Source organism: Numida meleagris, chromosome 13, assembly GCF_002078875.1.
Source record: "Numida meleagris isolate 19003 breed g44 Domestic line chromosome 13, NumMel1.0, whole genome shotgun sequence".
Taxonomy (NCBI): Eukaryota; Metazoa; Chordata; class Aves; order Galliformes; family Numididae; genus Numida; species Numida meleagris.
Window position 1 is genome coordinate 3148834 of NC_034421.1, and position 27623 is coordinate 3176456.

Genomic DNA, 27623 nt, shown 5'->3' on the forward strand with positions numbered 1-27623 from the left:
AGGTTGACATCACACAAAACAAGCCTACAGAGAACACAGCTCCTTTCTGAAACCTCTCATGTAGCCCTTAATCCATATCCATGAAGATAAACTTATAATTTGTCCCCCATAAATAATTAAAGGGATGCAGGACCTGGTTCCTACACTCCTCTGTGCGTCCACCTGAAAAGGAAAAGGTCATTTGCTATCGCCCAGTGCAGATTCGACCCATTCAGCAAAAGAACTCAGGACGTCTCCCTCCACCAGCCCTGAGCCACCGCTGGCAACAGCTCAGAACACAGGATGAATCAGCCACCTAACATGTTATGCCACTGCCATCTAATCCTGCTCTGTCTGGTGTTAAATAACGCGGCTATCAAACGACCACGTGAAGACTAAATCATTCAAGTTTCCTTTTCATCTGTCACTAATTTCTTGATCAGCTTGCCCAAATCTGAGAAACAAGGAGGGAAAGGACCTGCAATGTGATACAGAGCTCACCCCACACTGCTCTGCCTGCTAAGACTCTAGAGGTCACTGGAGCCTGCACTCCCTCCCTAAATCCCCACCTGCTGAAGATGAAACGAGCATTTTCTACATATGACAGCAGCAACAAGGAGATTGATACCCAGCGGGGCAGCTCACTCTGTGACTTCGGTAGGAATCCCAGGAGCAACAATTACTACAAGTTTCACTCCATTTGAATTAAAGCATCTATAAATCTATACGCTGGTGGAATTAGACATGAAGAAAGGGAAACTCATAAACTTACAGTTATTGTAAAATCTGTGGAATAAAACTGCCAAGATTTAAGATAACAGAGATATTTCCAAATATTTCCATTCAGGACCGTTCCACTACCACAAAATACAGCAGGGAGGTAGGGAATAATTTGGCAAATGGATGGTATAATTTACCTCATTATAGTCCTGTTTCAGACTGCAAATTTACATAAAGAGAATAATAATATAAGAATCCCTTTGAGAAACACTATCTTCAGAAAAAAAAAAAATGTTTTTCTTAGAGAAAACCCCAGTATAAAAAAAGCAGTTAATGTAGTTCCCGTTGTTCTGGGGTTTTCAGGCCCAATGCCACAAAGAGAAGAAGAACAGCAGACAGGTGCTTTACTTCTCCAAATGCTCCGAGCCTAACGAGCACACCCTGCTGGCGCTGCCTACAGGAGAGCCTTGCTACTCACCGACACCACGCAGTGGGTCTCACTGATGTCGGCATTTTGAAGTCTGAATTTTGCAAACCTGCCTTCTGCGAGGGCAGAGAGAGCACATCGCTAGGCAGCTCAGCCTTAAAAGGCCTCAGCTACTCCCCCAGTGGGGTTAGAGGAGGATGCTGCTTTATTACCTCCAGCTCGGCGTTGTGAGCGTGCAGCTTCTGCACCATCTCCTCGGCCTCCCGCATGCGCCGGTTCAGCTGCGGGGAGTGCTCGGCGGGGGTCAGCTCGCTGTCGTACGACTCCAGGATTGCTCGCATCCCATCACGCTCCTGCCGGGAAGAACAGAGATTGCCGTTAGGGGTAAAGCCCCTGACCCCGCTCAGGAAGGAGGGTTCTCACAACAGTGTTTTTCCCCATTGCACTTTCAGGTGGCAAACAAAACCCTGATGGATTTGCTCTCGTGGTCTTTGTGTGTGCATCGAGTCGCAGGGGTGACCACGCAGCTCTGACAAAACCAATGAAAAAAACCCAAGAAATGAAAAATTGGATTGTCTTGGGTGTACGAAAGCACACCTATGTTGCAGGAAAGCAACATGCATTCACCCTAACAAGCAAATCCCAACTGAAAACAGAGCCTTCCTTCCTTCTGGAGACACTATTCTAATTCAACAGGCTGAACAGATTTCTTCAACAAAACATTGAGTGTAGTACTTGACATGTTTCCTGCCAAAGAACTCCAGCAATGAATGAACAGAATCGTGGCAACAGAAATGAAACAGATTTAATGATGAACAAAGTGACTAAGAGCAAATATCCTCCAAGTGGTAGGTGACTGATTACTTGTTGAGCGCTGCAACATTCAGTGTTTATAATTAATATTTTTTCAGAGGTTAATATCCTGCCGAGAATGTGTTTGGCTCACTTTTCTATTTGCTGATGGTTATAAACAGGAGGATCCCTCTCCATGCTCTGAGAGCTTTCACGCTCCCAACTACAAAGCTTGGGCTGAAAGCTGACTGCGTGCACCTTGTGACCAGGACACTGGAGGGGACGAAAGGCTGAACAATATTCCAGGAAGTCAGGTATGTTTTAAGGAGATTGCTGGCTGCAGTGCAGTGTGCATACAGGGATTAGAGAGCTGATGAAATGTTTCATATTTTGACTGTATTGAAGAGCCTTGATGTTCGCAAGGCTGCAGAACAGAGTCAAAGCAGCACATTCCCACTGCATAAATCAAAAGAGCAGAAACTCCTAGGAAATCTTACAGGGTTGCTTCCCTTTCATTTGCTGAAATTTGTATTTCACCCTGCTCCAGCAATGCGCAAACGTTCAGGGCAAATCCATTATCTCTGTGAATGCTGCGATCACAAACATCCAAACTGTTATTAGAGGATCACTCAGCTTTACAGCCGTGCTGCTCCCAGGCCACTACTACTACAGCGAACTCGGAGCTGCTCACAAACACTGCTTAGCCATGCTGAAATACTTCGCTGGGACCCTCTTGTGGAAATCAGAAATTACTGGGATAGGAACCAAAAAAAAGCCCTTTCCCCTCAATCCCAAATGTTAAGTGCTGTATTTCAGACAGAGAAGGGGATGCTAACTGCTCAGTCAAGCAAGGCCATCCCTGAAGGTTATCGTCCCTCTTCAAATCTAAAGGTCAGACACTGACTGTGGATAGCAAGTGTATGCACGGGGAAGGGAAGGAACATTCAAATTCAAGGTGTGAAAATAAGAAGGGGGCACTGCCAGAGGAATGGTTTGTGTTCAGAGCATGTGACGCACTGAAAGGTCAGCCAGGATGGGTTGGGCTGGTCAGCAGGTAAAAGGATCTCAAGATCAAAGCCCAGCTTGAGTCTGAAAGAACTGCGTTAATAAAGAAAAACAGGTTCTAACATAACGAGTATTGGAAGCTATTACTGGCTTCTTGCTCAGGCCTGACTGAAGGGAAATACTTTTCTAAGGAAAGAACAGTTTTCCCACAAAGTTTACAAAGAATTATTGATCTAACAGACACATGAAAGGAAAAACTTCCATGTTACTGCAGGAGGAGAAAACCAGACGGACACCACACCTGCCTGGTAATGAACTTGTTTAGCAGAAAAGCAGCAGTAAGGGATGGCTCCATCCTCCTCCCCCAGCAACATGCACACATCGCCCAGTCTGCCAAGTGCACTCTCCATAAGGCAGCCTGCCTTTGCTTAGACGACAACTTTCGTTCCTCATTTGCTCCAGAATCACTGTCTAGAACACAGAGGAGAACATTATGATGGCATTTAGTGAAGTTATTGGGTCTATCCTTGCACACTGTTGCAATTACAGCATCATCTCGCTGGCTCTCTATGTACTCCAAGCTGCTCGCTATCCTAATTTCCTGCAAAGCATCTTTTATCAATGTGATAATTTAACATGGCAATGTTCTCTCCATTACAGGAGGGGAGTTCCAAACCCCTGAGCACTTTTTCAGCAGCAAACAGGACCCGTGGCAATTCCCATCGCACTTGGCTTCCAATTAACTGCTGAATATGAGGTCAGTCAAGTCCTTCCCAGCAAGATCCCAGCAGTTCCCCAAGCTGTTCAGCTGCAACAACAGCAACCGTCTGCTTTCACATTAGGACACTGGATGAGAATGGGAGCAGGACATTCTTACAGGGCGTCTTTCCCCTGAAGCCAGCTACAGACCTTGCCCTTCAAAGCCGTACACTGAAAAGATGAAACTTGCCAGGAAAAGGCGTGCACGGCAAACACAGCACAAGCTGTACTGAAAAAAAAGGGGCTGAAAAGCTGGAATAGAGGGTGGTACAATTAGACACTTGATCCTGGAGTTTAGTTCTCCTCCTTAATTATTTCTAAATATTAATACTGTAATGAAATCATTTCTCACCAACAAGTGGTCCCCTGCTCCATTTTCCAATTCCTCCCCCACTGGGAGCACTTACTGAGAGCTTTTCTCTCCCTCCTAAAGAACTTGTTTGTTTGGCAGGAAATTGAAGTTCTCATTGAGATATCTTCTGTTTAAAAAGATTCTCAACAATTTAATCCTGGTTTTGTCATTGCCGCAGTATCCCCTCATCCCATATGACAAGATATTCCACAACTCCATCAAAGACCTCTGCGGTGATTTCAGTATATCTTCTCTAACTTCTTTCCAGCACTTCTGCTTTCCGTCAAGAGAGTATCCAGCAGAATTGCTAAAATGGGGTCCCTTGGAGAATTTCCAAAATTTACCCAGCACAAGGCATCTTTGCTAACCCATAGCTCATACCTTGACTTTGCAATGGCAGTTCACGAAAACAAATCCTGTACAGCCCTTGGAGAAGCAGGAGAACACAGCACACGTCCGCGTGTTCTTCACTTTGGCCAGATTCTAATCAACACCAAAACAGAAATGCAGCTCACTCTAACCACGTCCTGAAGGGCTTGGTTTGATCCCTAGGATCAAACTTCTCTCCAGTTCTCCCACCACCTTATTATCTATTCCTTCTCTTACCCCCAGCCAAAATTTGACCTCTTTGGTAAGCAACTTGAAGATACAGAAAACTTTATTGACATGGATGCTCCAGAGAGCAAGAGGAGTGGCTTAGAAACAGCAGTAATGTAAGAGGGCTCCTCCAGGAACCAACCCCTCTTGGGGTTGCTTTTAGGGGAAGAGCTGAGACGCCTTCCAATGAGCACCCACCAGCTGCCACCATCCCCACCAGCACGGCCCACATCACCGAAGCAGCGCTGCCACACACCTCCATGGACAGCCCACGGCCTCCGTACACACGGGGAGGAGAACGCGTGACTCCCTGCCATGCATTGGAAGCAACTGGAGAAAACGTAAAATATCACGAAAGAATTAAAAATGCCATGGGACCCTTTATTTATATTACATGTAGACTTGTATGAATAAAAACTCAGGCCCTATTCTCGTTGATGCTTGTTAGCCCCTCCTCAAACACGTATACACAGAATTCACCGCAGACTTTCTAATTAGTTGAAGAAAAGAAAAATCAATAGGAGAGAAATTAAAGTTACAAATCTCACTGAAGTCAGTCACACACTCTGGGAAAATCTGTTCCTGGGGTAAAGTTTATCTAGTGTCATAATTTTATTGAAATCCTATATCTTCCTATTGACTTTTATCGTTTGAAGCTGGATACCACAGTTGTCATTATTAGAGTTTCAGTGTTGCTTGCAGACCCAAGGTTTCGGGTTGGTTTTTTTTTTTTTCCCTTTTATAAACAAGCTGTAATTGTCTGTTTTATTGATCAATAAATCTTTGGGCTGCCTTTCTTCACCCAGCTTCTGCTCTGTTAAGACTCCTGCGCCATTCTCTGAAAGAAAATATAAGGTTGTTGTGTTTGAAAGAACAGATTGTTTTGTCATTAGCAATGAAAGAGCAGGAATTGTGCTGGTCGGTTCTGATAATGGCTTTTTAATGACAAATTCTAGTCAAAGTAAAATCTGCTTTATTTCCACATGAGTGAACTTCAACTATTAATCCAAAACCCAAACACAGCTCGCTTGCTCTCTCACTTCTGCATAGGTTCCAGCCTGGCAGAGGAGAGAGACTTTGCAAAGTGGAATCATAATGATATTTCCCACTCAGTGCCATTTTGATGGTGCAGAAATATTCCTGCTCCCAGTGTTAGATGAGCTTTTTGTTTAATTAATGATAATTTTAGGAGAATGCTAATAGATTGCTTCATTATAGGAAATCAGTGGCGAGATTTCCCCTCCTCTTCCTCTCCAGACTCCTAACTCCAAATTAGCTGCAATAAGAGACAGCTTCAAAACGAGACTGGAGAAAGAATATAGAGCTTCAACATCAAACAGATGCTATTTGCAATCAGGTATAATTAAGCTAACTACTGCTCCTAAAAACACAAATAGAAGAGAAAGATGAACAGAGATGTGTATTTTCTTGCTTTAATCTACATAGGCACACGTACCAAGTGGGAGATGGTATCTGGGGCTGGACCGACTGCTTAACAGGATAAAAATTAGCAGCATGAGGAGAGGGAATAAAAGCAAAATTGTGGTCAGCAGAAGTAATTGAAGAATACTTTAATAGTTAGATGGTGTCAAGACCTACTGACAAAATATATCCTTTCAATGCTTCATAAATGACTGATGGGTTTTTGTGGACCAGAGTTTCCTATCAGTGAGGAACTCCCCCGTGGCAGGAGGCTCTGAGAACAGGACAGAGAAACAGACAGGAGATACAGACTCTGGCAATTATCAATCACTTAATAATGGTATCTCAAAAAATACTTGAAGAAAATACCAGCAAACGAATTGCAAGAAGCTAGAGAAGAATTAGGGACAAGAAACAATCAACTGGCACTCAATATGAATAATAACAAACCAGTCTATTTTCCTTCTTTGACAGGTAACTTGTCTGCTGAATAAAGGCAAACAAATCTCAACTTCAGTGATGTGTTTATCAAAGAGGAGGATTACAATTCAACAACATCTCTGTAATTGAGAGAACTGAATTTGCATCAAGGTGATGAAATTCGTGATAGCAAAGCATCTCGTGTAGCAGCACAGCAATCAGTTACTCTCCACAAGCTGCAGTGTCAGATGGCATCTGCCCCTTCCAGAACTGCCCATTTGCACATACCTGACCCATATCCAACTCACCAGGGTTGTGCTTCAAGACCTGGGACACAAAGCAGCTGCCCCACATAGCACGGGGAGAGCGGTGGCCCAGGAGCATGCATGGGGCTCAGACACCGACAGGTTCTCCCCACTCTGATGACTGGAGGAATGGATGCCCATTCTGCACCAAGACTGATGTAATTTGGCTGCCAAGTGCAACCGTTGTTTATTCAGCTCTGTCTTCGAGGTTGATGCCTCCATAAGAGATGTGGTGGAACACACAGAGAAGCAACTGTCAGGCAGACACAAAGTACGCTTTGTTCTGGAGTAGGACAAACAGCTTCTGCTCTACACATATGTCAGTAGAAAGAACTCATCCACAAAAGGACAAGAGAATCCGCGTAACTTACGGAGTAGGAAGAAGAGGATTGAGAAATGAGAAAAAAATGACAGAAGACCAAAAGTTTCCTACTTGGAAATCTGACTTTCAAGCAGTTCACTTCTTGAGTGCAGGGCAGAAGGATTTTCCAACTCAAATAAATAAAATACTAGTGAGTTTCTCTTCGTACTGCTTTCTTGAAAAGCTACCTCAGAGATGGGTACTATTTACCATCTCCCACCGCCTCCAACACCTCCCAGAAAGTGCACTAGCAAGATGAACTATCTGCCACATCCCCCCTTCTCAGCCTCTTTCCAAACAGCAACACGGGCAGTGGGTTGCTGGCCCTTACTCAACACGCCTACGTGTTAATGTGACGGTGGGAGAAGAGGGTGTAATGCAGGGTGCTGCAGAGCTGCCAGGCCGCTCCTGGGAAATTCTGTCCCATGGTTTCGAAAAAAATCTCGACAAACCACCTCCATCCTCTTAATGTGCTGCATGATATAATTAAGAGAGTAAAGGAAAGTTATTCCACATCACCAGCCCACAGGTGGTAAAAGGAAGTTAGTCCAGTTTTGCAGGTGACTCGGTCCTCTCTATAAAAATTTCTTTTAAGTGTTAATTATACCCACAGCTACATTGTTAAGCCCAACTTTGTAATTAGGATTCGGTTTTCAAAGGCTGTGCATAAAACATCCCCTTGCCTCATGGAAAACTGCCAGAAAAAAAAGGTAAATAAAAGTGGTGACAGAAAGACCTAAGAGACAGAGGGCTGAAGGTACATTGGTTAAAAATGCCAATTCAATCAGGCTTTGCTGCTATGGGAACCTATCTAAGAGGAGGTGCAGTCCCTCAGCTCCTGACCCTCGCAGTGCATTGCTCACAAGAGCTAATTGAGCCTTCCAGAACAAACATGTCAAACAAAACCGGCAAAAATCAAATTACTAGAAACTTCTCAAATCCTCCTTGTCAACAGCAGTATCTACTGTCACCGGAAGGCAAACCGTCCCCATTTCTCTTAGCATTCTTATCTTTGGCACTAATAACATTTAAACCAACATTTTCTCTTCCCAAATCTCCCAACAGTTTCCTTCTCAGAAATAGCTATTTCCCAACATTTCTCTCTGTGGCCGACCTATTTCCACATTACTTTGCAAATTAATACTGACAGCAGACACATATGTATACGCACACCATTGACTTCCTACTCAAGATCCCAATTAAAGCAGCATTTACAAAAAGCCACTTGACTCCATAAAAACACCCAGCAGATTTCACTACCCTGGCACTGGCAAGGACATTAGAGAATGGTTTTCCAAAATATTCTTACTTCTTGGATGTGACTTCCCAGATATCAACTCTCTGCTTGCGTGTTTGCCCCTCACTCCAGTATGAGGTTATTGCAGGAGTCTAAAGATGGATTTAACCTACAAAGGAGCCCTTCAGATGAGCTGCGTTCTACAACCAAGACTTCTCCAACAGAAGTAAGACATTTCTTCTATTGTAAGGCCAAATACCTCTATCTGAAAAACCAGCATACACTGTAACTACAAATACACAACCAGCCAGGAATTAGGCATCTTTACCCTTCTACGGCTGTTGGTTTTCATCACTTTTTTTGATACTCTTGCAACAGAGCCATTTTCCTGTTACCATATCATTATTGTTGAACAATGGCTTTCCACCCAAGGAACCGTGCTGGAAGTCCAGGGAAAGCAGCTGAGAGAAACTGCAGGAAGCTGAGACCACAGCCAAGCAAAGAGGCTGAGACAGAGCGAAAGACAAATGGTGCCTGTCTGGGATTCCCCAGTAAGCTCCCAACCACCATCTCTAAAATTCTGCACCACGGTACAACTCCGCAGTACAACAGCTCTATGGGCAAACGTCCCGCAGGTAATTTTAAATGTACAACTACAAATGCATGTGTACCTTCATAGGCTCTCACATTCTACAACTTTTTCTTCAGATTTACAGCTCTTCCTTTCTAGCCATTGTCCCTTAGCTTCAACGCTTCTGTAGAGAGGGCTCGGCTTTGCCTTACATCCTGGCAATGGACCAGTGCAAATAAATCCACTGTAACTCTTCTAATCTGTCTCTGATAAATCCCCTGCTTACCATCTTCTGGAAAATTGTTCATGGTCTCTAAAAGCCTCACTCTGCTTATAGCACATACATATGCCAGATGACAAGCAATCACACAACTGACACTGCAGCAAACTAAATATTATCTGACTAAAATACCCCCAGGGTCCTCTTGCTTCACAGTGAGTTTAACATGTTTAGTTATGTTTCTTAACCTCCTGCTGTGAAATAATTTTATGGCTGTTCTGGTGGGGCTTTTTTCCCATTTAACTCCCTTCTATTGGGATGTTCACCACCGCGTATCTTGAGCACAAGCTCAGTTTTCTATCTGTCTCATCTATTCATTCAAAATCCTCTTTCTGCCGCTTCTCTCAGCCCCGCTGCTCAGACAGCAGCAATCCCGCACGAGTGTGAAGCTGCCATATCCACTTGGCTCAGCACAGAGCCACGCGGCTCTGACAGTTACACGGCACCGTGCATTCTGTTCACATTTGAAAAATGATCATTTAAAAAGAAAGAAAGAAAGAAAGAAAGAAAGAAAACACCATACTCTCTTCCACCTAGCGACTCGATTACCATCGCTGGCAGAGGGAAGGCATGCACCTGACAGAAAATGTATTCATCCCCACTTACTGCCAATAAATAACTGATATTTTATTCGTCCATTCAAAAAGAAAAAGGGGGGGAAAAAAAGTGTTATTCAAACCTGAAAATAATTTTTTGTGGCTGTGCATCAGATTCTTCTATTCTGAGAGTGTCTACAACACATAAAAATTCAGCCCTATACTTATTCCTTACCCTCTGATTTCTTTTTCCTCCTGTCCAGTAAGTAACCCAGATTCTGGCCTCTAAGTCTCTTAAAAGCCAGTTTCCTGCAGTTTTAACCTCTTAAATATCATTAAACTGGGAAAAGAGTAAACTGAACCGTGCTCTAAACCAGTGCAGTTATCTCTGCCAAAAAAAAATCAGAGAACCAAGTTCATCCAGTCAGTTCAATATATTAAATTGAAGTCACAGTAATTTCTTGGTCTTCTTATAGACTTATTTCTGTTCCAGAAATACAGCAACTGTGGCTTTTTGAAACAAGCAAACAAAGCAGGGCTTCTAGCTAATGCTTCACCTGGCTGCGTTATTAGAAAATGTTCCTTTTCTAGATTTTACTTAATTCGCAAAATATTCCCCCTGCTTCATAACTTCAGGATATAAAACATCAAGAACTTCAATAAGCTTCAGAAATCACCGGTCAGATCATCCCGTAGGTCACCCCAGCGCATCAGTGTCAGCTTTCAGGGTCGCACAGCAGCTCCCTGTCCTCGCAGCCCAGTGACACAACCCATCCCCGTGGGCAGCGCTGGGCCAAAAAACGGATTTCACATCACAGAAGCCACGTGGCTTATGTGCTTTAACTTGCATCACTTGAAAACATGAGTGAATAACAAATTCAATACTTCAAGCATATAAGCCAACTGTAGCCAATGAAAAGAAAAAAAAAAAAAAAAACAAGGAAAAGAAGAGGTTAGAAGCGCAAGCTGCACCAAGCAGCACCTCCTTGGCCTTGTTAGATCAGCTTCTTCTCTCAGCCCGGACCTTGGCTCCGACATTATGCACAGGACTCATCTCATTAGCGCAATTAACAGCCACCCGCAGGGGCTGCCCTCAGACAGCAAAGTGAAATCCCCAAACCTCAGCTCCTCTTCAACCTTGTGAGCTGTGCTTTGAAAGAGTTCTGCCTCCTCTCAGCTCTGGATTCCTGAGCCTGGATTTGTAATTGGCACTGAATCCCTGTATCAGCATCAGTGCTGGCTGGCAGCGACCACAAGCTGCTCTGGGCTGTCCTTCCTTCCCAGGCCCAGGCGTGATGAAGAACAACATCAGGTGCCCAAGAGGCACAGGGGCCCTGATGCACAGGGCCCACCCCACACAGGTACAGAATTACGGTGTTCCACCTCTGTTCCAGTCCCTCCTTCACCTCGGACTTCGCAACTCCAAAAAATTAGCATTATAGCAACCGCTTCTGAAAAACAATCTCTCACTGACAACTTCTCCGGATATTTTTATTGCTCACGTAAATATCCAGCCTCTTTCTGAACCCCGATGAATTCATGACCTTGCCAATTTTCTGGTGAAAATGAATCCCACAGCTTTTTCCATTCCTTGAAAATGTATTTTCTTTTATCAGTTTTTAATTTGCCACCTTTCAGCTTCATTGAACACCTTTGTTCTTGTGCTGCGCAGACAAGGAAAACAACAGCTCCCAAACAACTTCTCTAAACCATTCATTAGACTATGAGCTATCAACTTGTCACCTCTTCTTCAACTACTTTTTAAGGTAAACAAGTCCCATCTTCACTTTTTTTTTTTTTTCAGCCCAGCTCCAGAGCTGCAGGCCCAGGTGCTCTCACAAAAGCTGCAGAGCCAGGGGATGCCAAGGCCCGGCCGTGAGCAGGTGGATACACTGCAGGCAATCCCCTCCTCAAACAGAGAGGAAAACTCATGTCTATACCAAAGAAAGAACCTGCAGCCCCTGTGACATCTGCCCACATACGCAGGTTTCCTCAAATTTTAAATGTTTCCAAATGAAAATATTACCTTCAAATAACCTATAAGTTAGTTGGGCTAATATTAACATTAGCTGCCACTCAGCAAATGCCTTCCTTTCAGAGAGCTGCTGGAGCGCTGGTTAATTCATGCAGACAAAAACGTTCCTTTCTTTGTTCTCCCTCCACTGGCTCTGCAATATTAAGTCAACAAAATCTATCCTCAGAACTGCACTGACATCAAGAATGTTATGCTCAAACCATTAGACAAAATGCAAAGTACTGAAGTCAAGCTTCATTAAAAACAAGTGGAAAAATCAGTTTACCAGAAGAAAAACATTATTTAGGAAATATATTCATTATATACATCTGAAAGAGAATGATGATCAGATGTTTAAAACCAAAACATTAAGCAATCTTTTAATTAATATTTGATCACAAAATTATGCGCACTCATACTTGTTTATGTTTTATTTTCAGCCAAACCACATAGCAATAAAGACCACAGGCCCAGCATTTAACAGATCTGCTTTGTTACAGACTGAAATCACCGTTTTGTTTCCATACCAAACATCTGCTGTGTATTATAGAAGAAAATGGACTATCAGCTTTTCTACTTCTGGATGTAACGCCTTCACAGCGAGTAGAGCTGATTGTCAAGAGGAAAGATGCAGGAACAGAGGGACGAGGTCTCTCCTTGGTACCCGACGTGATGGGGGGAGCTGGTAAGCAGCAGTTAACAATGAATGTGAACTCCTACCTCCATACCACAACAGCCCCAAGATGCGGAACTTTCTGGGTAATTCAGACAGACTTTAGCTGAAGTTTAGCCTCTCCTACATCCCATGTACCAGAAGGACAAGACAAACCATGCCCACTGCTTGATGCTAGAAGATGGGCAGATAAAAGGTAACAAGAACAAATCATTCAGCGAGAGTTCATAATTGCAATCCCTCTCCTCAACTTGCTCCAAAAAGCTGTTCTTACCCCACTTACACCTATTAGTGTACAGGCTTGTCCCTGCCACTTCACGTCTAGTAACAACACACATGAGCTATATCACATTAAGAGATGGTGAGAATAGAAGGTGAGAACAGAAGCGCCCAAAAAGCAGCGAGCTGCTAGTCTTTGCCTCTGCCTTGTGCACATCAAGGATGCTAAACCCACGTGAAGTCAAAAATCAATGCTATGCAGAAGACTCCTCATGCAGAACACCTGCCTTGAGTCCAGCAAGCAGTAGTAGGAGCTTTACAGAAGATGTCAATTATTTCACAAAAAGTTTCCTGAATCTAATTAATTACTATTTGAAATAGTTTGTGATTAATACTCACTTAAGTCAAGAAGTAAATTGGAGAAAAAGCTATTAGCTGAACACGAGCAAATCAGGTTGGCTCCAGATGTACGTAATGTGTCTATGTGATGAAAATACTACTGCTGTGCCTTCACAGGTCTTCCATTGCTGAACATCCTCTAGTTGAGATCGTCACAGAACACCTCCGGTGGCATCCAGAAACACAGTGCAGAAGGCACAGGCAGCTTCACAGGATTTAAACACGCGAGTCTCACAAAGGCATGGATCCCGCTGACCACGCACCGTGCTCCTACAGATGTTTGGAAGCAGTCACCCGGCTCCCCCAGAGCTGCTGCCCGGCCCAGGATGGCTCCCAGGCTCCCCCCTGGATTGCTGTCCTCCCCCAAGGCAGCAGGACATGGCAGAGCAGCCCTGCCTGCACCCCGAGCTGCTGCAGCAGCACTTGCTAGAAGTGATCCCCCTAAGTCTAGAAGTACAATTCTCAGCAAAAGTTTGTTATCTGCTCCCCTATAGCAGCATTTTAGGTATGTGAAGATATGTTTATCTCCAGACTCCCCCAGAATAAGTTTTCACTCTCCTTCTCACTTTCTGCCATTCGCTGAACTGTAGTTTCACTGAAATTTCCATGTCCGTGGGAATCACAGGCATGCTAGCCACATGCTTCTAAAAGGATTTAGCTATTCAGACTTTCCGTTTCCCCCTTTATCAACAGTTTAGTTCTATAAAGAAAGAAACAGCAGCATTAAAAAAAAAAAAAAATGAACTTTTTGGAGGGAGCTTCTCCCTGCCTCCTCCCGCAGTAACAAAGGCAAACAGCCGCTCGCTTTGTGCATCACACTCTTACCCCGTCCCGCTCACGGGGCTTTCTGACAAGGCAAACTCTAATATTAGATACCACTCTTATTAGCTGAGATCAGAGAGCATGCCGCTACGCCCCGCAGGTACCGCACTCTGCAGAGGTTGCTCTCTTTCACAAATCGTACGTAATTGCCTCTTTAATATCAGCCACCGAATCGAGTTGAATGGGATCGTTATTCTTTAAATTCAACATTCTTGCACTTCAAACATGTATTTCATACTTAAAGAATACTTTTTAAAATAAAAACGCTTCAAAAAGCTTAGAATTAAAGTCATTAGACAATTTAACCCACTGATACAAACAGCAAAGCCAAAAGAAAAGCAACTCCCCCTATGCTCTAAATAGCAATTTCTTTCCCGCTATCCACACGAAGAAACAGGGGGTCTCGGAAGTGGTTTTAAATCCTAATGTTTGAATGAATGGAACGTGGTTGATACGGCTGTTATTCGTATCGCCATTGGAGGTGGCACACACACACAGCCCCTGCTACCAATGAGCGTGGTGCTGCTCCCCACAGCAGAGCGGACCCAGGGCACGGAGCCCCACATCAGACTCTGACTGCAGGGGAAGGTCTGCACCACGCTGGGCACATGGGTGATCTCTGCAGACAACAGCTTGGAGGTGGGCAGGAGCCAGGGGCGGGGAACACACCGTGCCATCGCACACACATCACAGCACGCAGCAAAGGCAAACTTGCAACGAGAGAGCAGGGGCGGCAGGAGACGGGAAACAAGCCTCAGCTTGGCTGATTTCACTGTTCAACATTGGGAGGATTCACACGGACCCTATTGTGCCTGCTACCAGAACGCTTTAAACAGGCACGAGGCTGCTGACCAAGACACAAGGCCTGTTTGCTGGGTGGTTAACGCAAGCACAAAGCACTAGCTGGTGTGTACCTGCAGCAAGCTGGAAGGGGAGGACAGCTACCCATCACTAATGCTCGCTTTCACATTGCTCTCCTACTCAGCTCGCTGACAGTCTGGCATGCTAATGGATATTCGGGATTTTTTCCTCCCTTTCATCTCATCTGTAGTCTTTCCCTATGTGCTTAGAACCCATTTAGTTACTTCTGGATCATCTCTGATAATGGATGCCCAGCCTTAAATTTCTTCAAGAGGTCTGACTGCATCCCTTAGCTTCCTCTGCTCTTCATTTACTGGGGGAATAGTTAAACTGCATTTTACCAGTTTGCTTTTTAAATGGAAAAGACAACTGCCAATAGGGGCAAATCTCACATTTCCCTCCCACTTACAGTTCAGTCTCTTCCTCGTTATTTCCTGCTGGAGCAGTGCTGTCTCCTGACACATCAGTCCTACACAGTAAATGCGACTGAAGTTTCACCATGAGCTCACAAAGAAAGATATCTGCAAGGTATCATCACTGATTCCTCTTCAGATCTCATAGGTTAACAAAAATAATGAAATGTCCTGCCTTTAAGAAAAAAAAACATAATTGTTCACAAATTCCTTTATAGTTCTGAGTCGAACACACACTTTGCCTTCATCCTCGGTCTCATTTTCCGAAACATTTAACTTTAGTTCACCAATCTAGCACAAGCAAGAGACCTTCCCTTCTGGGAGAAACTGGCACAGGCACAATTAAGACAGGCAAGGAGCTGAAAAATGCCAAGAGAATATATGCAAAAGCAGGTGTCTTATGAGGACACTGTTTTAACTAACTTGGTTCTTAGAAATCTTCCACTTCACAGGACAGACACGTAGCACTACCTCTAGGCTTTCAGGCTGCACTTGTTATCAGTTAATGATAGAAGCAGCACATTAGGGAACTTCAGCATCAGCATCTCTGTTTCATGGAAGCGGAGACTGATGCCCAGCAAGATGAAGGGGCTGTGGTCATTCAACAGCTCAGCAGAACGGGATGAACAGGTCCCTGTTAAAGCCCTGTCCAGGGGTCTTCCAGTTAAGTCATTCTTATCAAAACCAATAAAAACCTGTGTTTTATCAGCTGTGCACCAGCTCTGTTTAGGAAGGGATCACTGCTTTTGCGCAGCTACTTCTGCTGCAAAAAGAAATAGAGAAAGAAGGCAGAGATGTCAACAAGCGTGAACATTTCTGAAGCGTTCCTGCTACACGTGCCCCAAAACCGCAACACGTTTAAGCCAAGAAGAGGAAGGAAGCATTATTTCTTTCTAAATAGTTTTGCAGAAGTGATCAGTATCTACCAAAATCAACCAAAAGATGGCTTTCAATTTGCAAGAGTATAAGAGGAAAGTATGAGGGTGCTGTGTTGTGACGCTGCCAGCAAACCACACCTCCAGAGGCATCAACAGATGCTTTGTCCTGTCCCTCAATGTGAGCAAAGGAGATTGTACACAGAAAGCATCCAGAGCAATGTACCAGCACAAAGCTACTCACTTTCCTCTGGAGTTAGCTTCCCGATGGGTGAAGTTTTATAAACTTCATTTTCAAACCAGAGAAAAGAAAATAAACGGAGCATTTCCGTTTGGAAATGGAGCTTTCCCCTTTGGGAAAGGGAGAAGGAAAGGGGGACCATTCCCTCTATGGTTGGACAGGCCCAGCTGCGCTGAGCACAGCATTTAGGTCTCACAAACCCAGAAAGGAGCTGCAGTAATGAAAAGCCAGACAGTTCCCTGCAACCTGCACGTAGCACGTCGGTGAGGAAGGACGGCGCGGCCCAGCAGGGCCACCCTGCACACGCTGAGCAGAGCTGTAGGTGCAGGCTAACTCGTCAAGCTGCTCAATTTACATGCAGCAACAAAGCCGTGTAAGGATCAAATGAAATTAATTCTGTCTAATGACAAATTAATTGTCCAAGCCAACCCTTAACGTCTCCATCGTCAAATGAATTTCCATGTTATTTACCCTCCACAACTTCCCACGGGGAAGGAGAAAGACAGCTGCTCAGATTAAAGAACCAAACAGAAGAGCCTCTGAGACAAAGGATCTTTTCATTTTCTGAATGATTGCTGCACTCCAAAACATCTTATGAGAAATAATGTTTGGGTTTTGTTGTGGTTTTGTGTTTTGTTTTGTTTTTTTTAAAACAAAAACAAGATGCAAACTGCCTGATTTGATGCTGCTATTTCATCACCTCAGCACTGAATGCACCAACTTTTAATGGTAAGGAAAGATAGGCTCAGGCAGAAATAATGTTCCTGTAATAAGAAAAATAAATTGACAACAGACCTAAGAATGTGTATTTTTCTCATTTCATATTCTTTAAGGCACGAATCACTGCAGTCCTCATCTTATTTATTGACAACGGGAACATTTTTAAAGGCACATAAGATGACAACAAAAGCCGTGTCACTGTAACACCAGGCTGTAAATTCCTTCAGGCCACCAGAAAAATGACACATGCTGCAAGATTCCCACTGCTCTTATTTCACAACCTTATTTTAATGCCTCTAAAACATCCCAAATCACCCGGTTTGACCACACCAAATAATACCTCTCAAAACCATCATCTAATGGACCAATTTTTCTGGGAAATAAAAGCTTTCTCTAACAGAAACGTCAGCATTACATCCCACTTTCCCCACTTAAACAATCTGCTTTTGTGCCTGAGGCCTGCCCAAGCTCAGGGAGTGGGCTCATAGCAAAGAACCAGTCCGTTCATCCCTGGAGTTCTGGACAGAGAGAGGCAAAATGGAGAAGAGTCACACACAGGTCGCAGGAGATTCGGAGAAATTCATGTCTTTGACCCGATCACCCCAACAGTTCAATAGTTTTGACTGAACAAGCAGTGCTGAAGGATAGGGGGCAGCTCTTTTGTAGACAGAGGTCCAAGTGCTTTGTCACACAACCTAACATGGGGTTTTTAAAGGTTATTACCTGCAGAGTTGATGCAGTAACCTCCCAGTAACTTCTTCCAGCTGCACTGGAATAGTTTCTCTGTGGCCAACAGCAGACTTCAAAGTGGTTTCAACTTGTCAGACTTACAGTGGGCATGAATTAACCAGACTACAGAGCGGTGCTACCAGAATTCTGCCCCGAACATCCCTGCAACCCCAGAGGAAAGCAAAAACTCGGACACTGCAAAACGATGGGGCGTGACCTGGAAAAAAAAAATCTTACAAAAATGAGCACCATCTATCAAAGTAGGATTTAATTTATCCTAGCCGCAACGTTTTTCTAAACAGAGAAGATTAGGAGCAACAGATTCACTCTTGCAAAGCAGAAGCTAAACAACTTTTAGTTAAGAAATAAAGCAGATGGCCCATGCAGATTAAAGAGTAGGTACACCACAATGAAACAGCACGCTGCTGCGCACAAATCCCACAGTAATTACAGCAGCGGCGTTGTTCCACTAATGATGCTATGCCTGTGAACTGGGACAAATTAACACAAAGACACGCATGCGGGTGACTTGCAGCCCAAGGGAAGGTGAATATGATGGAGAGACAGACATTGAAGACAATCACAACAGATTAAATGCTGTAAGGAACTGGAGAACAATTTGCATCCCCAACAAAAAGCGGAATATGGGGAAGGATGCGTTCCCCATCTGTCCTAGATCTCTATGAAAATTGATGCTTTCTCTAGGGATTGTGCAACCGATCTTTCTCATCTCAGATGTATTTGAGGATCTTTATTGCTAGTCCATGCTCTGCAAGTTCTGTACGGCGGCGAAAGAGAATCGCTGCCACTGGGGTTGTCCTCAGCTGGGCTACATCAGCTCTAACCAGCTCCAGCGTGAGCTTCCTTAAAGCAAAGCCCCATCCAACTGCAACACCTGCACGGACACTGCGAAACACCTCCAGCTGCTGGAGCAGCTATTCCAGGGTTTATGTCTAACAAGCAGAGTCAACGCACAACACTGCGCCCTGAAGAGCAGAACACCCTGCTGGCTGTTATGGACGCTGCCTACTTCTGGGCCTCAAGAGCTGGAAGGTGCTAAGAGCTTTCCCAGTCTGGACCAGTGGAGAGCAACTGAATATTATATTGTACTTCGGATGGCGTTAAACTAATGAAGGTCCTGAAGCCAGAGGAATTCTGAGCCTGGCCACGACCCAACTAAAAGTTGCTGCTGCTGCTGCACACAATGCAGAGCTTGTTACGTATCCGTGCTCCAGACCTCACAACCAATTCAAAATAATGAAGCTTAACTACATGAATGGGAGAAAGTCTGCTATGTATCGTTTTCAAACCTGTTGAAGTCTCTTTGAATCTGTAACCCCAAGGCCTCGTGCTTTATTCCATCAGAAGTTAATTACAGCAGAGGCAGTTTCCAAATGTACTAAGAGCTATCACATATCGAGGGGTCATTTGTGCTGAAGATGGGAAAGCACATTAACGGGAAAGGTGTTGCAAGCATCCGAGCTTTCTTAGCAACATTCACAGATGCAAGCACAGAATTCACGACCTCTCTTCTCTATCAGAGCCGTTCACAAAGCTAACATGCAGAAAACATCCACTGAACCAGACCTCTCCAGAGCTTTGATTTCCTGATTTCTGCAAGTGCTCAGCATCACATTTCCCCCCACAATACTGCAACTGTCAGCAGCAGCATTCAGCCAGGATACAGAGGTTCCCATCACGGGACAACAGAAGTCTGGAGAGATCTCTCAAGCACCAAGATCATCCTGGTGCTTTACAGCTTTCTTAGAACACGTCACCGGGAGACAAATCTTCCATTCTGGAAAACCATCCTTTTCTGTGCAGAGGTCTTCAGCAGAGGTCGGCATATAGGAAAAATGATTCTTCTGAAATATTCATGTTGTTTACTGCTCCAGGCTGCTCCTTCGCTGCCTATCCTTCAGGGACAGCCGAAAATTAAAAACAAGAATCTAATTTCAGTATTAGGAGTCCTGCCGTGCCTCCTGACTTGCTCTACTTAAGTTCCAAAAATCAAACTAACATAAAATATTAAATTAAAAAAAAAAAAAAAAAGCCAATGTAGGGACAGAAAAAAAACTTCTCATTATTTGAGACTCTTCCTTTCATCTGTATCCGAAGCATCACTTTCTGCTCCCAACATCCACGTACATCAACAACAACCAGAAAGCCAGAAGGAAAGGATGCGGAACCAAGGTCTTGTGACCCACAAATCAGACAAACACCAGCACTGGAGAGTTTTAATTCTCAGAAAAGAGTTATGTTCTCCTCCCAGTGCAAAACAACAGAGGCACCGCAACCAAATATCTCAGCGAGGCCCTTATATTTATAGGTCCCAGAAAAGGTCTATTGCATAAAGGAGCAAAATACTCAGGTAATACCAGAAAACAAAATTCTCCAATTTTTCATGAGTAAATTGCATTGTCTACAGAGAAACATTCGGCCTTAACAGCTGAAAACAGATGTCTTCTCAAACATATATAACAAACAAAACAATTGTCCTTTTTGGCTGAAGCAGTCTTACTGAGTTTCTAATTTTCCCACTTTTCGAATACTTTTGCTTCTTAATTGCAGTAAAATCTCTCAGTTGTGCTATAAAAACGTCAGCAGACTGACGGAAGATTGAACTTCACCTGAAAAAAACATTAAATCTCCCCAGACACAACTGAAGTCTGAGCCTTTGTATGAGCTCAGACCTCAGGAATGTGGTAACCACTAATGCTCACAAACAAAACGCATTTATTTCTTATGGCGCAGACTGGATTCGAATGTCAGATTTGAAAACTGCCCACCTTCTCCCACATGGCAGATGAGTGCAGATGCACATCCCTGGGACATCCTCCATAGCACCCAGCCCCGGCGGCGGGGAAAGGCACCGCACGGACACGTGTCGGTGCTGAACAGGAGATACCTCAAAGGGATGCGTCCCAAAGGCAGTGAGTTCACTGCTTTTTTGAAAAGCAGCTCCTTTTAAGGCTTCTAAGCTTAATAACGTTAGCAGTAACCAAAGCCATGGCCAAAGGCCAAAGTTCCCTTCACATCTTTCCCCTCCACTCCCTCCTCTTTGACACCAGCCAGGAAACTGTTCCCATTTCTTCCCCCATTTTCTCAAGCCTCATCTCTCAAGTGGTTGGAGCGCGCTTTCGAAACACAGCACAAATGAAAGAAAAAGGTACATACATTATCTATATGCACACACACATGTACTTACACCAGCGTCAAGAAAAGCTTGAAAGCAGTTCCCTGCTTTTGCTAAATGCTTTCCCGTTTGCCCCAAACCAACATTGTACGCACAAAAATCACAAGTTGAACAGCTTGTATAAGAGAGATAAGCTTTACAAATCACAGTATTTTTTTTTTTTCTTTTTTCCTAAGCAGAGGTTCTCTCTTCCACTTGTCAGAGCTCCATCAGCCCCCCCCGGGTCGGTACACACTGCTCCACACATTGCCTCCTTCTCTTCTACTACCACCACGCATTTATTTCGCATCCCCAATGAATTCGGAGGGCTCCCTGCCCTCCTGCTGGCAGCTCTATCACATTCCCCAAGAATGCATTTTGCATTAGGATTTAGGCAGCAATACTAAAACAATATTGCTTTCCTCAACCACAAGGAACCTGGCACAACGCGTGGCTCAGAATTACTCAGCCATCCCCCGGCTCAGGTAGCAAACCTTGAGCAGCACCCAGCTGCTCCGGGGCGCGCTCTCAGATGATGCTATGGATGCACATCAGGGACAAATCCCACCCCAGGGCCCGCACAAGGAATATTTCATCTGCTCAGCGCTGCTGGGCTGGCTCAGGAGCGGCTGTGGAATATCAAGTATGAGAACTCAGACACCAAAATCCCAAGGCATCTCTCGGCACCTGCCCAGAAAGCTGAGCTATGAGTTTGGAAGCACGCAGGAGATGACTTGTGACTGCTCAGTGGGGATGAACTTTTCCCCACCTGCCCCCAGTAAAACCTCCCAAAGGGATTTCCCTCTCCATCCCGTTTAACTCTGTCTCACAATGTCCCACTGACTCCCAAGGCCAAGTGACAGCCACCTGACATCTCCAGTGCCATGTTTTGCACCAGGAAAACTACAACAGGCTGAAGTGGAGAAAACAATGGATGCTGAGTGAATGCTTCACAGAGGTGACACGGAGCAGAGGGATGTGGGTCTGGGCAGAGGCCCGTGGAGCTGCCTCACTTGGGCACTCAGTTCACATCGTGCCCGGCCCGGGGAACAGCGCTGCAGGAAACAAACCTACCCCCAACTGCCCTTGGTCCCTGGAAACTTAATTACCATCAGTGCCTTCAAAATACCTCAGATGCCCTCAGCAGCTGGAAGACCTCTGTGCCCATGCTCAACAAAGTGGATGCTTTGCATCTTCTTGAGAAATGCAGACAGCGAGGCTTCTCATTTTGCTGAAGCATTAAACTCCCTCTTGAAATGCAACCTGGGATCAATTTTATTTCAGCCGTTGTGTAGCAATTTTAATCAAGTGTTAAAACGGAAGATATTGAAAAACTACCTGGAAAATATAATCCTCTGAAACAATGTGAAAATGGAACGGGCAAGCAATAACGCAACTGGAGCAGAAAACGATTACATTCACTCTCAGTTTGCTCACACACCGAGCACCTGCTCTGCTTAACGCCGCTGCGAGAAGGCAACAAGAGAAGCCAGCCCCCACCTACAGCCACGCTCCTGGCTCCCTGCTCCCCATAGAAGCACTCCTTCCTTCTGCAGAAATTTCCTCTTTGGAACAAGACAGATTTAAAAAAAAAAAAAAAAGTGCTTAAAGCTCTCTATTTATAAAACTGCTTATGTAAAGATACTATTGTGAATGAAGTATTAAATTATGCAGTGCGAGATGTAATAGAGTGAATTATATTCAGTAAGATCACACACTACTGAAAATATGCAAAAAGCAGTGCTACGGGCTTTGAGTTGTCAGGCTACACACACACACATATATATTGCTCATCTCATTATTTTCTACTGTTTCCATGTGTGATAACATGCCCAATGCTGACACTTCTCCCATTCTCCCGGCAGACCCTACATTAGCATGTAAATAGCTGGCAGATAGGAGGAAATGAAAGCGAGGAAGAGCTCTTTAATTAACTTTAATCCTCTGAAAATCCATACAGCAATCTGTTCTGACAGTTTTCTACACGGGATCTTCTTAGGAGGTCCCTAAGTGGTGCCTGCGGATCACTGCCAGGCTAGAACCGGGAGAAAGAATGAACAAACCAATTGCGGAGACAATATTTAGACATATTTCTGCTGTTCAGTGATGACTGGTGACTGCCATCTGGCATCACCAGAGCCGTCATTAGTCCCACTCGGGATGGGGAACAGAGAGATGCCATAGGCAAGAGGATGGCACGCTTCACACCCGTGTGACAGCCAGGGGCCAGCTCCGGGCTCAGCGTGCAGACCTCGCACACACACACACAGGGCAGCCTCCTCTGCCTCCCGGTGCTGCACGTGCTGCCCCTCTTTGTCCTCTGCCCTGTATTCTCTCAGCCTGCGCTAAGCACAAAACTCTCAAGGTTGAAGAGCAAAGCAATTTCCTTGTTAGAAAACTTGATTGAAACAGCTATATAGTGGTACCCGGCCCTTCAGATCTTGAACAGCAAAATGGGCGACAGACGATAAGATGTAATCATCGCTCAACGACTTCCATTTTCCAAATGGATGTGACAAGCTTTATGAATGGCGCTCAACTACATGAAATTTCAAACAAATTTTGGTGGCTGAAAAAATCTAAGGGTAAATGGAAGGAGATGCAGTGCCTCAGTCTCCGGCTACAGAAAACCATCGCACAGCGATCCCGGGCGGGTTGGATCCAGCTGCAAAGCGGCGTCCCGCTGCTTGATGGAAGTTGGTACAAGACTGGCAGGAAGAGACTGCTTCTGAGGCCCCCTATGGCACAGAGCTGGCCTGTAACATTCCCAACAGCACTGAAAGAAATGTTTCCCTGCAGGGTAGCTGGGAGCATCTTAAGGGCACACACCAGGCTGAAAGCCAAGGAGAGAGCTCCTAGTCTCTGGGTTTCCTCAGAGCTGAAAGAAGGACCAGTAGAACTTGGAGCACCGAGGCCCAGCAGGTGAACTGGGACAAGGCCTGGATGCAGCACAGGGCATCATATAACGAGCTTGAGAGCTCAGGGCTGCCGGGAAGAACAATGTTTGCAGCCTTCTTCTTTGCTAAGACTGCACAGCAAATACAAGAAAAAAAAGGAAGTAATGCAAAGATGAGAGCCGTGAAAATCTACCCGGTGAAATGATACAAAAGGCACGGAAAGCTGTAAAAGAGGAGGAAACAGAAGGGCTGCTTCTTTAAGGCAAATCACCAGCTTTAATAATACCCACTCCACCCAGGACAGAGACCAAACACCCACTGAGAGCATCCAAGGGAGGAATTTCCACCCTCCACGGTCAGGATCATCCTCATCCTTTCCAGCCCAGATTTGCACAACATGTACGGAGCTGTTTTAATAAATACAAATTTAAACAATGCGAAAGACAAATACAAACCCATATCTCACTAAGTCTGCCGTTCTCCAAGGATTCAAAGAATAAAGCCACAGAAATAAGCAAAAAGGTGACCTAGAAAATTTGGCATGTCAGATCACAGACATATATCATCAAGCAAAGAAACCTGACTTACAGCATCAGTCTACAACTGTCACCCAAGCCCATCAACCAGTTGTCCCACTCCTATCATTTCACGTTCTTCCATCAGCTGAACCACACTGAGTACAAAAAAACACATCGCCCTAATACCCCCTCTGATTTTATTTTTTTTTCTTAACGTGTTTTATCAAGAGCAGACATTTCACTTTATTCATCAACCTGGATTTCATAGCTAGAAGATACAGAAAATATACAGCTTGGCAACTTCAAAAACACAGCGACTGCTAACGCTCAGAACAAAGCCTGCTCTTATGAATATGTAAGCACAAATTTCAATAAAATGACCTTTAACATAACAGGCTCTAGCTGTAGAAGCAAATCTCTACTGCCACATGAATTACTAAAGATGCAGGTGTTCCTTCTAGGATTCGCCTTACACAGGACATTCCTTATACATACCGATGGCTAATCCACTTTAAACCATACATTAGTTCATGCAGCTTTGAGGAGTTATGTTCAAATCTAATCTGACTTTCTAGTAGAACGAAACGTAATAAAAAGGGCACTTAACAGCTACGAGGACAAATAAAAGCTGAAACTGGAATAAGTTTATAAAAACACTATGACCATATCCATGATGAGTTATAAGGTTGCACTTCAGACATTTTCAGCGCCAGGTATTCTCAGCAGATGGCCGAATGACGGCCTCACTTTATCTGCCATCTGATCATTTCAAGTATGCCACCATCAACCGGACAGCGTATTTTAAAAATATTAAGGGCAAAAAAAATCCAGTAGGTAATTCCCCTCATGATGCACAACATAAGATCCTAGAGAGCAGCACAACCACGTGCGGCCGCTGCTCCGGCTTCCGGCAGGCGGACTCAGCCCACGGGATGGGCAGCAGTGACTGAGGTGCAGGTATTGGTCTTTGCCTGCAAATAGAACACTTTGTTTACCCACTGCAATGGTGATGTTCCAGCTCGTGAGATATTTCCAGTGTCACACAGGGAGTAGAAACCATAACCACGATGAGTTCAGAAATGAGTGGTTGCAATACAGGGACTTGCATGAGCATCTCAAATCAAAATTAGAAAGAAAATAAACCTACCAATCTCCTACACATTTTTTATTTACTTTATTTTTTTAAACCATTACCAGTTTCATAAAGATGAAAATGAAGACAAGCATCAAAACATGGAAAGCCTTGGTGCTTGCATAAAGCGAAGAAAGGTCACGTCAATATAAAACATAATGGAGAACTTCCAGCAAATAAAAGCCGCAGCAGCAATAATAATTTATACTTTAAAGGCAGATGAATTTCATCGTAGTGGAAACACGCAACAAGAAAACCAAGCTGAGAAGGGCAGCTGTGTGTGCAGAGCAGCTTTCCAGTCCATCATCTCCAAAGAGCCCCAGCAGCCCCGAGCTGCGCTTCAGGCAGAGACCTCTACAGAGGCAGGAGGAGGAGGCATAATAAGAATAATCCCAAAGCCAGGTGCTCACCCAAGACCAACATAACTGAAGTGGTAACAGACAAAAGGAATAAAATGATTTATCATTAAAAACGGCGCTTGTACAGGAGGTGTTAGCAGACTTCCTCCTATCTGCTCTGAAAAAGGAGATAAGGTTGCTCTGGGAAATTGGAGTCATCGGCGGGGAAGTCTCACCTGAGCATTAAGAAAATTAGTTGAGAAGGTTCCGAATTACAAAGCGTCTTCTTTAGTGGAGTGTAAGAGGATGAAATAGAGCCAGATAAGCATAAGCTTTCATTCAAGTAATTTAAGCCTAACTAGTTAACAATTCTTTGAGAGAACTCACAAGAGAGCGAACTAGGGAATACAGGGTTTGAAAGTCTATATAAATGACCCAGCACCTGCAGTTCTACTCATTACGTGAGACTCAAACACCCGTCACAGTCAGAGCTGGCTGGGGCAGGAACAGCCTGCTCTGTCCGACCACAGAAAGCAATTAGTGCAGGCTGCGCCGGGGAGCAGAGCCAGAACTTTCAGTCGGTGTACTGATTAGTGCAAAAAACAGGGGCAAACTGCAAGATGTGTGCTGACAACATAAAATATTAATGTTAGCAGAGTCGAGAGACAAGAGTGAGGCATTCCAGAGCTGCTAAAAAAAATTAATAATGAGGGAAGAGCAAATGCAGATCAGCAGAGTGAACGCACACAAATGCAACTTAATGCAAAGTGGAAGGAGAAATACTAGATTTCACGCAGCGTCCGCGCAAGCAGCTCTCAGACATTCATCTCCCAGTTTTGTGACTTGGATCCCTCGGAGATGTGAGACCCCTGGGGACACACTGGCCAGCCCTGGTCTGCAGGAGAAGGACGGGCTCCATCCTGTGCCCTGTACAACAACCACAGCCTCCACAAACAAAACCACTTGAGCAGCATTGCTCCAGGAGAAGATCAGACCCTTATGCTAGCACAGGTTCACCAAAATCATACGAGATGCTCCCAGGATATGACAAGAGTCAGCAGATGTAGGGAACGAGTGCAAGGTTGATGCTAATGCATGTGCTAGGGACACAGCCACACAGCAGCAGGGCACTCGCTGTACGAGCAAGGTCATCTTCACACACCTGAGACAAAAACGCAGCTGTACGGTGGGACTCCATAAAGAACAGAGGGACCAAATATTCTGAGGGAGAGATGCAATGAATTAAGAGCTAGCAGCTCTCCCACAGAGCTGTCTGCCGTGGACTCCGGTTTGCAGCCGTTTCATCCAAGTGTGGCAGTTCCCCTTCCCCGGCACAACTGAGAGGAGTGAGTGCTTCGCTACCACGCAGCGATGAGAGGAGGAAAAGTACAGCACCAAACACTGAGCGCTGCTCAAACACCGTGAGTGACAGTGTCATTCAGAGTCCCAAAATAGAGAGCGTTTAACCTTCATTAGTTGTTAACAGCTCTCAGAAGCCTACCAAGGGTTGATGCTGAGATATTTATAACACACTGAACACCAGACTAAGTTCCAAGATACAAAAGGGAAAGGACAATGTAAGATTTCCCACCTCTCCTGCAGAGCTTTTTGTCAGTTGTAACTCTTCCACAGCTACTTCCACCGACAAAGAGGTGTGCAAGGAAAAAACCTGTTGGTCTGGGTGAGAACACCCTGTAATCCCAGCAGCTTTCCCTAAGGAGAACACCAATCTCACTTTCCCAATCTCAGCAGCGTAGCTAAATGAGAACATTTTTCTTAATTTGTATGGGTACAAAAGATGTGAACTCTCTAATCCATGTTTAATTTGATTAGC

General features: G+C 44.6%; 1 protein-coding gene across 11 annotated transcripts in view; it reads right to left on the reverse strand.

Moving 5' to 3' along the window:
* MAD1L1 (MAD1 mitotic arrest deficient like 1) overlaps positions 1–27623 on the reverse strand; it is a 380749-nt gene that overhangs the window by 247189 nt on the left and 105937 nt on the right. For all 11 annotated transcript variants that reach the window (XM_021412108.1, XM_021412106.1, XM_021412115.1 and 8 more), the window contains one exon: positions 1339–1479. In XM_021412108.1, the coding sequence (XP_021267783.1) occupies positions 1339–1479 (141 nt within the window). The remainder of the gene's footprint in view (positions 1–1338; positions 1480–27623) is intronic.